At 43.6% G+C, this 15,620-nt stretch overlaps 1 protein-coding gene across 2 annotated transcripts in view; it reads right to left on the bottom strand.

The window, feature by feature from the left end:
• BFSP1 (beaded filament structural protein 1) overlaps positions 1-15,230 on the bottom strand; it is a 44,372-nt gene extending 29,142 nt beyond the window's left edge. Inside the window, exons 1-2 of one of the 2 annotated variants that reach the window (XM_064377275.1) lie at positions 15,214-15,230; positions 2,156-2,216 (exon numbers count right to left, since the gene is read on the bottom strand). In XM_064377275.1, the coding sequence (XP_064233345.1) occupies positions 2,156-2,176 (21 nt within the window). In that variant the 5' untranslated portion in view covers positions 2,177-2,216; positions 15,214-15,230. Of the gene's footprint in view, positions 1-2,155; positions 2,217-8,463; positions 8,891-15,213 lie in introns of those variants that run through there. The other variant, XM_012474802.2, reaches the window with a different exon arrangement.
• Positions 15,231-15,620: the final 390 nt, after the last annotated feature.

Here is a 15,620-nt window from a genome sequence, read left to right as displayed (position 1 = left end):
CCAGGAGCCAGTCATGTCAATTCCCTGTGCTGGCCACACCCATGTTCCTGGTAGCATCTTCCCTCAGAACCTTCATCATATTCTTAAGGGGCTGGTACTCCAAATGTCCAAACTCTATGTCACAATATATATGAAGGTGTACTATGTGATGCCTTTTCCTTATTTTTTGTTATGTTGCCTTATCTTTTCTACTGAGAATATGTATTGCTTTGTAAAAAGAGGAAAACAAGAGAAAGTTTAAGCTTGTTTTTTATTTTTTTGAGACGGAGTTTCGCTCTTGTTACCCAGGCTGGAGTGCAATGGCGTGATCTCGGCTCACCGCAACCTCTGCCTCCTGGGTTCAGGCAATTCTCCTGCCTCAGCCTCCTGAGTAGCTGGGATTAAAGGCACGCGCCACCGTGCCCAGCTAATTTTTTGTATTTTTAGTAGAGACGGGGTTTCACCGTGTTGACCAGGATGGTCTCAATCTCCTGACCTCGTGATCCACCCGCCTCGGCCTCCCAAAGTGCTGGGATTACAGGCGTGAGCCACCGTGCCCGGTCCTAAGCTTGTTTTTTAAATTCACTGTCATTTTCCATCAAGGGTAAAAGAGGAACCCCATTCTTTCTCCCCTTTCTTTGAAGAGTATCCAGGATGACACTGCGTGAGTGACAAATGAAGAGAAAGCCCCGCCTGCAGTGATGACAGATGCTCACAAAGCACCACGTGGAAGTGTTGGGGACAGGGTCTGGGAGGGCCTGAGTGACTGGCAGCCCGAGGTTGCCACCCAACACAAGAATGGGGATGAGCTACAGGTGTCAGTAGAATAGCAAGGTGATGTCGGATATTAACAAGGCCCAACTCCCAGCTCAGACGTCCGACAGGCTGGAGGCTGTCATTCTCCGCCCACTACTGAGTCTGTGTGTTCAGATCCTTCCTGAAGCGCATTCTCACTGCCATCTCCGTGTTTCTACCTAGGGTGCCCATGTGTCCCATTAGCTGGCTTGAGACAGTCCCAGTCTGCACTGACTGACCTGTGTAATTATGGACAGCACCCTCTTGCACACTGTCCTGGTTTGAACACATTGTATGTGCTCACACGCAGAGGGGCAGATAACATAGACAAAGCAAAATTGGGTATCCCTAGATTCTACTTCCGATTTTCCCCTCAATCAGCAGAGTAATCCTAGACAGCAAAGGCTGGACAAAGTGAAGGGATGGCAAACATCTGGCACTAACCCTGACTGTCCAAAGTGGCTGCTGGAGTTCCACATGGCAAAGAAGCCTAAAGCATACCTAGGCATGGCATGGAAGAGTTTGTGGTTTTGTCAGCAACTTTGATGAGTTGTAGGCATGGAAGGGGCAGGGAAGGGCAGCCATGTGCCCTAATTAAGCAGCCCTTCCACTAAATAGTCTCCATGGGTCATTCCGCCCTGACATTTGAGCTCAGAAATGACCAGAAAAGGGCCAGGCTTAAAGCTATCTGCCATCCCTGGTTCTGACCAACCCTAGTGGTCCAGAATCATTCTGCTTTTTGGTAGTGAGAGTCTCCTGGCAAAAGCAGAAAATCCGATCAGTTAGTTAGAATGATGATGGAGAATCCCAAGAAGGAACTCACCCCTGTTCTGCAAAGAACAACTCCACATAACCCTGCAGGAAGGTCAAGTGGCTAAGAACCCCTGGCACCTCCCCTGGGACTGTTGGTCATATATAAATGGGAGTTCTAAAAAAAGTTGAAATTTCTTCCTCTGTTCTCTTGAGACTTCTCCTGTGGAGCAGCAATCTCAAAACTCTTAGCCAACAGGACAGAGATATTGCTGTGTCCAAATAACCACTGCCCAAAGCAAGATCCTTCCTAAATTTGGTGTTGGGGATCAGTACCTCTGACAGGTAAAACAGCAGCTTGTCATTGTGATGCTGGCAGCTTTTGCCAGTCTAGCACAGCCAACAAGCTTCATAGTCCGTGTTTCTCTCATGCGAGAGGGGTGTGTGTTTAGGTGTGTGAGTTCACTCACAAAGACTCCATTGAAATTAAGAAGTCAGGAAAGAGAGCGACTGCAAAAGAAGTAATGACCGCTAAAGTAACACAAAGAAGAAGCCCGTGAAACACGCCTTTCCACCATTTGGTTCAACACTGCAATTAAGCTACAAAAACCCAATGATGTGTTCCACTCACCTTGTTAAGCCGTTCAAGCATTTCTTTTAGCAGCAGTTGACATTCACACTCATTTTCATACCTGCAAATTGGACACATAAGTGAGAGTTGGGTGGTTACCACGCCTTCATATGTGTGGATCACATTATCAGCATTAAATTCAACCTGGGTACGATGCCCTCTTCTCTAAAGAGAGGGTATTAATTTTAAAGTAGTAGCTAATGAATGCTGCATTTTCTAGCTGACTGCCTCCCAATGCTTTTCACATTTTGGTGTGTGCAGAAAGTGGTAACTTTGCATACTGCATGGGGTAACTAGGGGCAGTTAGTGGAATAGGAGTCTCCCAGCCTGAAGGCCCAAACAGCCCCTACAGCCTTATTCCCAGCCACCCCAAGGACAAGGGAATTATATTCTGGCCTATCTATAACCCAAGTGCAGCAGTGGCAGAGACAGGAGACTGCCCTGCACAATCCACACCCCCATTAACCTGACCGTACTTGGATTTCCTGTACTATTTTATTTGCTGACACACGTAACATGTCTATTTTTCTGAATTATGGCATTTAATCTTACAATACCCTAGAAGAAAGCAGTCATTGTTAGTGCTGCGTTAAAGATGAGGAAACTCTGGCAGATGCTCCCAGCACTTCCCCCTCCTCCAGAAGCATCACTCCCACACAGCAACGGCCTCCTCTGGGCAGGTGGGTGGGGCAGGCTGGACATGCCAGGGAGTCAGGCCCCTGGGAGCAGCCCCCAAACTCTGAAGGAGGCAAGTTGGCATATAAGTACCCCAGCTCCTTCTCTGCTCAGCTAGGATAACTGAGGCAGGTTCTATTCCCAGCAGGTGGAGTTCCCGTTGCCCGTGATGGGAACTTGCTTGCTAATGCACTCAGCACTGGCTGTCTTCCCTTCCTGTCTCATCTCTTCACTCCCCTACTGATGCTCCCTGAGATCATGTTCCAAAGAAGCTACTTGCCCTCAAATCCCTGTCTTAGGCTTGGATTTTGGTGGACTCCAAACTAAGAGAAGGGTAGAGTCAGGACTGAAACTTGAGTTAGACACTAAAAACTGCTTTGATAACCACACTATATTGTCTGGATAGAGCAACAAACTCCCCCAATTTAAACATTCACAAGATTAAGAAAGCAACAGATACTAGGAACAGGTGTATTTTTTTTTTCTTCTAGTTGATTTCTTTCTGGACTTCTAGAAAATGATAGGGATTGGGTAAGCAGAGACTCCAAAAATCATTCTGGTCAGAATGAAGTTTCCCTCTAGGGGAATTTTAACCCTGAAGAGAGAAGATTCCTTCCTAAATGACCCCTCCCCTTGTTCCCTGTAAGGTAATCCCCAAATACCCATTCTCATCTTCTTCAGGAGTTAGAGCCCTTGATGTTTGGCAAGTGCAGGACTGCCTAGTAGAGAGACTACATTTTCCAGCATTCCTTGCAGCCAGGTGTGGCCATATGACCAAGTCCTGACCAATGGGATGGAAGCATAAGTCTGCATGGCAGCTTTCAGATACCTTTAGTAAGCAATGGTGTATGTGTGCTCTTTGCTTCTGATTTTCCATCCCTCCCTCCATCCTGCAGCTGGAAACATGGATGCTGCCTTCCTGAAGGCCACACAGAACCTTCTGTGTCCCAAATACTGTAGAGCATCATACTAAACTGCTTATCCATTCCTTACACAAGCGAGAAACATTTTGGATAAGCCAATATCACTTTTTCTGTTTTTTTTTTTCGGGGCAGGGGTTGGCAAAATATGCAAAACATAAAATTTACCATCTTAACCATTTTAAGTATACAGTTTGTGACAGTAAATACATTCATAATCTTGTGAAATCACCACCAACACCCATATCTGTAACTCCTCATCTTGCAAAGCTGAAACTCTGTACCCATTAAATACTAACTCCCCATTTTCTCCCTCCTCAGCCCTGGTAACCACCATTGTACTTTCTGTATGAGTTTGACAAGTCCAACTACCTTATGTAAGTGGAATCATACAATATTTTTCTTTCTGTGACTGGCTTATTTCACTTAGTATAATGTCTTCAAGTTTCAACCATACTGTAGCATATGTCAGAATTTCCTTCCTTTCTAAGCATGTACAACATTCTGTGTATATGCCACATTTTGTTTATTCCTTTGTCAATGGACACTTGAGTTGCTTCTACATTTTAGCTATTGTGGACAAGGCTGTTATGCACATGCGTGTACAAGTATCTCTTCAAGACCCTCTTTCAGTTCTTTTGGGTATATGCGCAGAAATGGAATTGTTACATCATATGGTAATTTTATTTTTTAATTTTTGGAGGAACTGCCTTACTGTTTTCCATAATTGCTGTACCATTTTATAGTCCCATCAACAATCCACAATTTCTCCACATCCTAACAAACACTTACTTTCTGTTTGTTTTCTTTTTTATAGTTGTCATCCTAATTGGTCTGAAGTAGGCCAATGTCAGTTTGGAGTTTATGTCATTTATAGTTGAAACCAATCCTAATTAACACCTAATTAACACCAAGCCCAACCCACAAAGCATAGTTTTCTGTGCCCTTGCATGCCCATGCCATGGGTTCAAGTCAAGTATTCTGCAACCATGAAAAGTGCTAGAAAACCACACCACTGTGTTCTCAGAACAAAAAGTCCTGAACTCAAGGAAGAACAATTATGAAGATGTGCAGTGTGAATACATTCCCAGATCTAAAACCATCTGCGAAGCTGAGTTCGATCTAGGAAACTAAACATCTTTGCACAAGTTTTACATTTCACGCCAGGATGTTACATTTAGTAGTTTATTTTGTGTGTTGCCCTAACAGAACCAGAAATTATTTTTTAAATGTATAATTAGCTTTGAGAATAAAACTGTTAATAAAATCTAATTTTCTCATTGCTGTTTCCTGCTGGAAACATCTAAGAGTTTCTACAGCTTAAAAACATGTTTGATGATCAACACATTAACCCGATATTGTGGGTAATTTTCATGTTGTAAATACAGTCTAGATATTATATTAAAGAGAAGTGATTTCACTACAAAGAATTCATGAAAATGGATGTATTTATACAAGTATATTCATAAAATGGAAAAACTGGCTTCAATTAACTGATTGTTTCACATAAATTATTTTTAGTTTTCAACAATTTGGATAATTGACCCTGTCATTGCATTTTGGTAGTTTTGTTTTTATTTCATTCTTGTTTTATTTAGTGTTTTGTTTAGTCTTTGACCTGTTAAAGACCTGATTTTGAAATTATTCAACTGCCAGGTAGAGACTATGCCTAATGCTGGCATGGAACCAAGGCATATTTTCACCTGGCTTTAGCTAGCCATCAACTCATGCTTGGCGTGGATGTGGATGTGGATGAGTGTGATTTCTATAATGAGTTACAATTCCCACTACCCTCTCAGGCCCTCTCCCAGGCTCAGTTTCCAAATGTCAAAATCCAAATGTCAAAATTCCTCCAAGGGGGCAAAGGGAGGGAATAAATTAACATGAATTTTAAATAAATCACAGAGCCTGAAGGAACTGCTTCATGATGGGCATATAACTCAGAGCCAATCAGTAAAAGACCAGGAACACTCAACATGGCCTTTCCTTCAACAAGGACTCATGGATGTCATGCTTCCCAGCCAAAGTACAGTAGACTATGGTCTAATGCCAACACAAAGGCCATCCAGGGAATCCTGATGGCCCATCAAGCTTCCCTGGATGTCTGAACCACAGAGCACTTTCCCCCTTTGCTCTGGAGAACATGAGCTTCGTCTGAATGAGTTCCTATTTTTGGGCCCTACACTGCAGGAGTCCAAGAATGGATTCTCTCAAGATACAGTGTTCCCGAAAGAGCATAGGCCCAGGGTGAGAAAACCCAGGTTCAAGTTCTGCCACCACAGGCCCTCTCCCAGGCTCAGTTTCCCCATGAAGTGCTACAACAGGTGGATTTTCAGGTCCCTTCTACCAGCTCCAAGTCTGTTACTATAGATGAAAACCCAAAACAAAAGAGCTGACAGGAATCGAATCAATAAATGTGATTTGATAAATGCGTTCAGAACACAACATTGACTAATCTACACAAGATTCGGATTCAGAAACTGGAACTCAAACATAGAGCAGGTTTGGAGAAATTCTCTGGCTACCCTATGCCAGGGGTTTCCAAATCTGGCTGGAATGACCAGTGACACTCATTAAAAATATAAGTTTCTGGGCCCCACTTGAGGTCCAGGGTAGGGGTGGTACATCTGTATTTTAAAATTCATTTATGCAATTTTAAATGGATAAGTATCTTACATGGTTAAATATTTGTGTGTGTGTGTGTGTGTGTGTGTGTGTGTGTCTGTGTGCGTGTGCATGTGTGATAAGAGTCTGGCCCTCCAAAGTAGCTGGAACTACAGGCGCACACCACCATACCCAGCTAATTTTTGTATTTCTTAAAGTAGTGATACGGTTTCGCAATGCTGGCCAGACTGATCTTGAACTCCTGACCTCAGTGATCTGCCTGCCTCAGCCTCCCAAAGTCCTGGGATTATAGGCGGGAGCCACCACACCCGGCATGGTTAAATAATTTTTTAAAGATATAAAAAGATATTCTGTTAAAAGTCTGCTTCCCACCTCTGTCTCCCAATTGCCCAGTTCCTACTCACTTATGCCCTTCAGGTAGCCAGTGTCACTGGGGCATGTGCCTGTGTGTGTGTCTGTGTGTGTGTGTGTGTGTCTTTGTGTGTCTCCCGAAATTCTTTTTATGCAAGTAAAAAAAACCTCTACTCTTCTCCCCTTTTAAGAAACTAAATAACAGTAACATATTTTTCTTTGCATAGTATTCCATTACATGGATGAAGCACGCGTCTCCTATTAATGGCCATTTATTTGGTTCCAGGCTTATTGCAGATCCTGCTGCAGCGAGTGTCTGTGCAGGCATGCCATTTCATACGTGCTGGAGGGCATCATATAATAAATTCCTCAAAGTGGCCCTCCGAGTCAAAGAGCACACATATTTGTAACTTGAAAAAATGTTAACAAATTGCATCTTTTTTTAAAAAAAAAAAATAGCTCCTAGGTGATTTTAACACATTATTCAATCTGTGGGAGGGGAGATCATGCCCTGGACCAGTGCTCCTTAATCTTCAATGTTTAACCTTTTTTTTTTTTTTAAGACAGTCTTGCTCTGTCGCCCAGGCTGGAGTGCAGTAGTGCGATCTTGGCTCACTGCAACCTCCGTCTCCTGGGTTCAAGCAATTGTCCTGCCTCAGCCAACTGAGTAGCTGGGACGACAGGTGAGCGCCGCCACACCCGGCTAATATTTTGTATTTTAGTAGAGACGGGGTTTCACCGTGTTGCCCAGGCTGGCAGCGAACTCCTGAGCTCAGGCAATCCGCCCGCCTGGGCCTCCCGCGAAAGTGCTGGAATTACACCGGCCAAGGTTTAACTTTTTAAACTGCAGATCACCTGGGGAGCTTGTTAAAATGCAGATTCTGATTCTGGAGTTCTGGGGTAGGCCCAAGTATCTGTATTTCTAGCAGGCTCCAGGGTGATGGCAATACTGCTGGTCCACGGACTGCACTTTGAGTAGCAAGACCCTAGAGGACACGTATTGAACATAATTCCCAGGTGTCAGCTGCCATGCCATGAAGGCAATTAGACTTAGCACGCCCAGGACCTAAATTCCAGTCCCGGAACAGCAATTCACTAGCTGAGGGACCTTGCCTCAAATCCCCACATTTTCTGAGCCTCAGTCGCCTCATCTGTAAAACAAGGGCAGTACAGATAAGTCTGTAAGGATTAAATAACATTGATACATCTCAAAAACAATGTGCTGAGCAAAAGAAGCCAGACAATAGAGTACATCCCGTTAGATACTATGTTTGTGGAATTGTAGAACAGGCAAAGTCCATCTACGGTGACAGAAATCAGAACAGGTGCCTCTGGTCTGGGGCAAAGGGGACTGACTGGGAAAGGGGAGGAGGGAACTTTCAGGGGTAGTGGAAATATCTCGCTTGTTTTCCTGGTAACACCCGTATATACATTTGTCAGAATTCACTGAACTGTGCACTTAAAAATCTGTGCATTTTATAACATGTAAGTTATACCAAAATTTAAAAATATATGAAAAGTAAATGGTACAACTTCGTGTAAGCCGTGGCGTGCCATCTAAATAGAAGCTAGTCTTTGCTTAAGGAAAAGTGCCATCTGCGTGCAGGGATGAGGTCATCGATCGCCAGGGGACCAGAGACGGCCCTCCACCCCTGCATGGGGGCAGCGTGCTCCCAGCCCCGCGCCGCCGGGGCGGCCCACGCCCTGCCTCGGTTTCCCCCGATGGCCGCCGCTTACTTGCTACGGAACTCGTCGAGCGCGCGCTGTGCCTCGGTGCCCTGGCGCTCCAACCGGCCGCGCTCGGCCGCCAGGTCCCGGGTGCGCTGGCGGTTGCTCTCGACTTGGCGGGCGAGGGCGTCCTCGGGCCCCGCCAGCTCGCCCAGGCGCTGGAAGGCGTCCAGCTGCCGCCGGAGCCCGGCATGGCGCTGCTCGAGCGCTCGGGCCCGCTGGACGTGGGCGGCCACGCGCTCGCCGAGTCCCTGCAGCGCCGCCAAGCTGGTCGCCCCAGGCCAGGCCTCGTCGGCTGGGCGCTCGGACTCGGCGGTGCGCGAAGCCTCGTCGGCGCGCTGGTACTGCTCCTTGCGGGTCTGGAAGACATAGCTGCGCCGGTACATGGCTGCTCTGGCGCGGGCGCGCGGGCGGCGCGGAGCCGGCTCTCCAGGAGGCCCCCGGCGCAGCCCGCAGCCCGATAAATAAACACCGGAGGCCCCCGGCGCGCTACTGGGACGTTCCAGAGCCGATCAGCAGTTGGGCGCCACGCTGGGCCGGGGCGCGGGAGAAGAAAAGAGCAGCGGCTCTCTTTGTGCGGCGGATTAGCGGCCCATACAGCTCCGGGGTTGGAAGGTTACACTGGGCAATGAGGGTTTTGTTCCGTGATTGTTCGGGCTTGTTGCTTTTGATTGAATGGAGGGTCAGGGGACACGGGAGGCATGACGCTCTTTTGACTGGTTCCACTGGGGACTGTGAAGGAATCCCCAGGCGAGCTCTTTAAACTTGGACTAGCTCAAGAGCCCAAGACTTGTCACTTGTCTCCTCTTTCATTAAAACTCTCAACTATAGAACTCTTTAACAATGCTTTTTTTTTTTTTTTTCTGATTACTTAAGCAATTTTTTTTGGTCTTTTTATTTCCAAGTGCTCGGCTATCCATACAGCAATTCTTTTTCATAATCATAACATGACATTTAGGACCCCTCCCTATGCCAGAGGTTCTTAACCACGGATGCAAAATAAAATGGCATGTCGCTGTAAGTAGTAAGGTTTGTCACAAGTAATTTGTTAGTAATACTGGTGCATATTTGTGAAGAGCCTACAACTTAGGAGACATTCACGGTTATGTTATTATAATTCACCCATGCTCTGATGGAGTTTGACATCCTTTCTTGAATGGAAAAAACAAATAGAGCCCCACACATGGCATTGCTATAATAGGTGGCTCACGCCTGTAATCCTAGCACTTTGGAAGGCCGAGGCGGGAGGATCACTTGAGGTCAGGGGTTCGAGGCCAGCCTGGCCAACATGGTGAAACCTCGTCTCTAATAAAAATGCAAAAATTAGCCGGGCTTGGTGGCGCGTGCCTGTAATCCCAGCTACCCAGGGGCCTAAGGCAGGAGAATCGCGGAACTCGGAAAACCGAGGCTGCAGTGAGCCGAGACTGTGCCACTGTATTCCAGCCAGGGCGATGGAGTGAGACTCAATCTCAAAAACAAAACAAAACAAAAAAAGATTCTTTTCTTTTCTTTTTTGACATAAAATTTAATACAAAAAAAAGTGTAATAAAAAGTGAGACGAGATTTCGCTATGTTTCCCAGGCTGGTCTCAATCTCCTGGGCTCAAATAATCTGCCATGAATTGGCCAATCCTCAATTAGAGAATAATAAAGGATTTTCCCCACTGTGTTTCATTTTAATTTTTATTATGGAACTAACAGTTGGATTTTCAGGACAATCTTTTAGAAAAAGAAAATACATATATATATATATGTAATTAATAGCTAGACTTTGACAAATTTAAAAGTAAATTGTGGGTGTTGAAAGAAATTAATACCACTTGATGACCTGAATATAAATATTTTGTCATATCTCCAACTTTAAAAATTATTATCAAAAGGGCTGTTTTCTTAAAAGTAAGGATTAGTAGTACCATATAATTACTAATTATATGAATTTCATGTGATTATACTACAAATTAAAGTCATAGTTATCAAAGATAAAGAAAATTACACAGATCTTTGTGGAGTTTATTATTACTCCAGATTATTACCTTAAGATAATAGATTCAGTCAGGAATAAAGCTATGTAAGGCCCTAAACTATGCTGGTGGCATGGTTATTGTTCTATTTTCTTAAACCATTTAAAATTAGATTTAGCCAGGTGCAGTGGCCCATGCCTATAATCCAGAACTCTGGGAGGCCGAAATGGGAGGATCTCGTGAGGTCAGGAGTTCAAGATGAGCCTGGGCAACATAGTGAGATCCCATTTCTTTTATTTGTAAAAATAAAGTACATAAAATTTGATTGTATGGTCATATTGAGGAGAACCACATGAATATTTTTGTAGGTGCACATATGCCATGTTGATAGCATGATAAATTGACTTCAGGCTTCCTCAAGAGCAAGACCAACATATAGCAAGAGTTATAAAATCATTTGTTCGGCCAGGCACAGTGGCTCATGCCTGTAATTCCAGCATTTTGGGAGGCCGAAGCGGGCAGATCATTTGCAGTTAGGAGTTCGAAACCAACCTGACCAACATGGAGAAATCCCATCACTACTAAAAATACACAATTAGCTGGAAGTGGTGGTGCATGGCCTGTAATCCCCAGCTACTCAGGTGGCTAAGGCAGGAGAATTGCTTGAACCAGAAAGGTGGAGGTTGTGTTGAGCCAAGATCACACCATTGCACTCTAGCCTCGGCAACAAGAGTGAAACTCCATCTCAAAAAATAGAAAAAAAAAAAGAATAATAAAATCATTTGTTCCCTTTGATATCATGTATCAGTCAGCTATTGCTACAGAACAAACTGCCCCCAAAACTAAATGGCATAGATGTATTTATCACTGCACTCCCTGGGGCTGGGAGCTCAGCTGGATGACTGTCTTTCCAGCTGCAGGTCTCCTTTCAGCAGGGTCTCCTTTCTGCTCCCAATGTCCCTCATCCTTCTGAACTAGCGATGACGAAAGCCAAGAGCAAGCCCAGCCATACAAGCTCATCCCAGGCCTTTGCATCATGTCTGCTGGCATCCTATTGGTCAAAGCAAATCACATGGCCACAAATAAAGTCGAGAGGCTAGGAGGAGGCAGGGCTCAGCCTGAGGCCCTGGCAAGGGTGTGAGTGGATAATTCCATCATGCTGGAGTGGAGACTCAGGACCCACAACTCAATCCACCACACACGGGAATCCCATTTGAGAAAAATATATTCTAGAAACATAACAAAGGAAAAGATAGTATTTCAATTTAATCCAGTGAAATAAACACTTAGAAAATATCTCCTCACAAAGCATAGCCTCAGAGTTAAATATTGCACAAAATCAAGTCTCTGCCCTCAGCATGCAGGAGGCAAATCCATACTGACTAACAAAAACACAAGATAATCTGGATAACTTCTAAAATAAAGATCTTAGCAAAATGCTGTGGTTGTATTGTCTAACTTCAGGTGTGCTGGGAAATGCAGTCCTGCTATGTGCTTAGAAGAAGTGTGCCATATTTGTCAACAACACTGAAGACCACATCACTGGTGGGAGACTATTCAGTTGGAGCAGAGATCATATGCATAAGGAAGAAATCATGGCTGAATGAATTGTTAATTCAAGAGCCATGTTTGTAGAGAGAGATTCCACAGGACTTAATGGAAGGTCAACTGTGGAAGAGTCACTCTAAATACAGTTGAATGGCACTAGTTTGGGGGCAGGAAATGGATGTTGTTAGAATAGAGATCTGAGGTTAAGTGATGGAACCAATGATGTAACCTATCTAGTCCAGTGTGGGCACTGGTAAAATGAGAATAATCACTTCTATAAGTAGGGTAACCATACATCCCAGTTTGCCTAAAACAGTCCACATTTACACCCACTATCTCAGCATAAATATAGTAAGCATCATCTTTCACTGTCAAGGGTATCTTGGTTTGTCTGAGAAAGACAGACATGTCTTTTAGTCTGCCCTGCATAACCTGAATATATAGCCTAAATGTGATCATAAGGAATCATCCAGATAAATCCCAAAGAAGGAACATTTTAATAATAAAAACAGAAGGGAGATGGTATTCTATACAAATGTTAATATCATAAAATACAAAAGAGAAGCTATGAAAATGTTCCAGGTTAAAGGAGACTAAAGAGACATGACACTGGCCAGGCGTGGTGGCTCACACCTATAATCCAAGCACTTTGGGTAGCCAAGGTGTGTGGATCACCTGAGGTCGGGAGATCGAAACCAGCCTGATCAACATGGAGAAACCCTGTCTTTACTAAAAATATAAAATTAGCCGGACATGGTGGGGCATGCCTGTAATCCCAGCTACTCAGGAGGCTGAAGCAGGAGAATCGCTTGAACCCGGGAAGCAGAGGTTGCAGTGAGCTGAGATTGTGCCATTCCACTCCAGCCTGGGCAACAAGAGCAAAACTCAAACTAAAAGAAAAAGACATGACATCTAAATGAAATATGGAGCCAGGTGTGGTGGCCCATGCCTGTAATCTCAGCACTTTGGGAGGCTGAGGCGGGTGGATCACTTGAGGTCAGGAGTTTCAGACCAGCCTGGCCAATATGGCGAAACCCCGTCTTTACTAATAATACAAAAAAATTAGCTGCGCATGGTGGCTCGTGCCTGTAGTCCCAGCTACTTGGGAGGCTGAGACATGAGAATCACTCCAGGAGTCGGAGGCTGCAGTGAGCTGAGATCACGCCACTGCACTCCAGCCTAGGTGACAGAGTGAGACTCCATCTCAAAAATAAAAATAAAATAAATAATAAATGCAATATAGATCCTAGACTGGATCTTGTATTGGAGGACAAAAACTGCTATAAAAGTTATCCCTAGGTTCATTATCAAAATTAGAATATAGACAGTAGATTAGACTATAAAATTGTATCAAGATTAAATGTATTGAAGTTTATGGCTATGCTACATTTATGTAAAATAATATCCTTATTCTTAGAAAATATACTCCGAACTATCTAGGAGCAAAGACCTATGATGTATGCAACTTATTCTCAAATGATTCTGAAAAAAATTGACATGTATAAATATAAACATAAATATAAATAAGTATGGAGAGATGGAGAGAAAGGAAATTAGATAAAATATTAACAAGAGGTGAATCTGGGTTGTTTGTACTATTCTTGCCATTTTTCCTAGAAAGTTTGAAATTATTTTCCAAAACACCTGCAAAAAGTGTGATCATCTTTTGCAGTATAGACATTAAATAAATATTACTTGTTTTATGCTATAGCTATATATATAATATATAATGTATATAATGGCCATATATATAGCTAAGAGGGAGAGGTGCAGAGAGAATGGCTTAGCAAACTGCAATTACAATAGGAGAAAATGGTCGATAACCATTAAACAATTTTACTTATTTATTTCATTTATGTATTTGTCTTTTAAAAAACAAGGTCTTGCTATGTTACTTACACTGGTCTTGAACTCCTGCGCTCAAGCAATCCTCCTGCCTCAGCCTCCCAAAGTGCTCGGATTACAGGTGTGAGTTACCACACCTGGCCCCACTGAACAATTTTAATCTTGTGGAATATACTATGGTATAAATGAAAATGCCTATAACAAACTTGAAGGGGAAAAGAAAAGCAAAATACCAGATGCATGGTGATTTTAGCCATATAAAAATATATCTTTAAATCAGAAATTAGTGAAATATGGCAGACTTAATGTTCATCATATCTTTTATCCCATTTAAAGCTGTTTAAGGGTGGGTGAAGTCATTTAGGAGGCCAAGGCAGGTGGACTGCTTGAGCCCAGAAGTTCAAGACCAGCCTGGGCAACATCTCTACAAAAAGTACTGGTACATGCCTGTAGTCCAGCTACTCAGGAGGCTGAGGTAGGAGGATCGTCGGAGCCTGGGTGGCAGAGGTTGCAGTGAGCTGTGATTAAACCACTGCACTCTAGTCTGGGTAACAGAATGAGACCCTGTCTCAAAATATAAATAAATAAAATAAAATTATTTAAATGTAAAATAAACTTTTAAGATTTTTAAATTAACATTTCTTCACTAACAAATATCTTAAAGCCTGAGTAAAATAGGCATAGATGGTTTGCCTTTTAGTCAATTTCATACTCTAGCATTTTGAGTCATTCCCTGCAGTTAAGATACATTCTGAGTTTCCTTTGGACATTTAACAGAAACAAAAGGGAATGGAGACAATCATATGTTCCTTAGAGGTGGGTTTCACATTAGGTCTCTGCTTCTCTGCTGTCTCTATTGTGTGATCTTGAATAGGTCAATCTGTTTTCTAAAATGATGGATTTAAGCTAAAGAATATCAAAGGTTTCTTTCTGCTTATTATGAGCAGAATTGTGTTCCTCTAAATCTCACATGTTGAAGTCCTAACTCCCTCAAAATGTGGCTGCCTTTGGAGATTGGGCCTTTAAAGAGGTAATTAAAGTAAATTGAGGCCGTTAGAGCGGACTCCTTTGTGGTACTTTTTCTGGCAAACGAATACACTGCTCTAACACTACTTTTCCCAGAACATACAAATGTCTGCCACAAGAGGGCAACCCTGCACTAAAATTGAATGCCCTGCCACGTGGTTCCAGCAGTGTGCACAGCTTAAAGCCTTTCCACCAAACTGGATCAACTCAAAAGGTAAGTCAACCATGGAAAGTCTCATTTTGAGTAAGGTGGCCGACAGCCCAGGAGTGAAAGGGCAGACAGACCCCTGGTTCCTGGATCCCTGCTCTCCCTGCTACCCCGCTCCCTCTGCTCCCTGTAGCCCCGCCTCTCCATGAGGCCCCAGTCTCTAAAGATGCACCTGCAAAGTATGCTCAGTGCTCCTGGATGTGATGAATCTGCAGGAAGTGTCATAGCAGATGGAGAAACACACTCAGAAGCAAGGCTCTCTCTCCAACTGCACACAAGTAGTTGACTCTGAAGAGTTTCTGGGAAGTGAACCCTGAGATTCAAACACTATCAAAGGGAGCAGTAAGCACCCAACCTGCTTTTATCAGGGTCTAATTCAGAAACAGAAGCAAGTATCAAAAAAAAAAAAAAAAAAACAAATTTATGTGACAGCTAGTGTTGTGCCAGGTTCTTTGATTGATGGGCATGGACAAAAGGCAGGATTACCTAATGTAATGCAGGATCCTCAACTGAACCCGAGACAGCAAAAATGAAATTTGTGAGGGACATTGTTATGACAATTGAAATTTGAATATGGAA

Source organism: Aotus nancymaae, unplaced genomic scaffold (assembly GCF_030222135.1).
Source record: "Aotus nancymaae isolate 86718 unplaced genomic scaffold, 86718_ANA_hifiasm-v0.15.2.pri h1tg000001l, whole genome shotgun sequence".
Taxonomy (NCBI): domain Eukaryota; kingdom Metazoa; phylum Chordata; class Mammalia; order Primates; family Aotidae; genus Aotus; species Aotus nancymaae.
The sequence above is the reverse complement of the archived record's forward strand: the minus strand, read 5'-3'. Positions and strand labels throughout refer to the sequence as shown.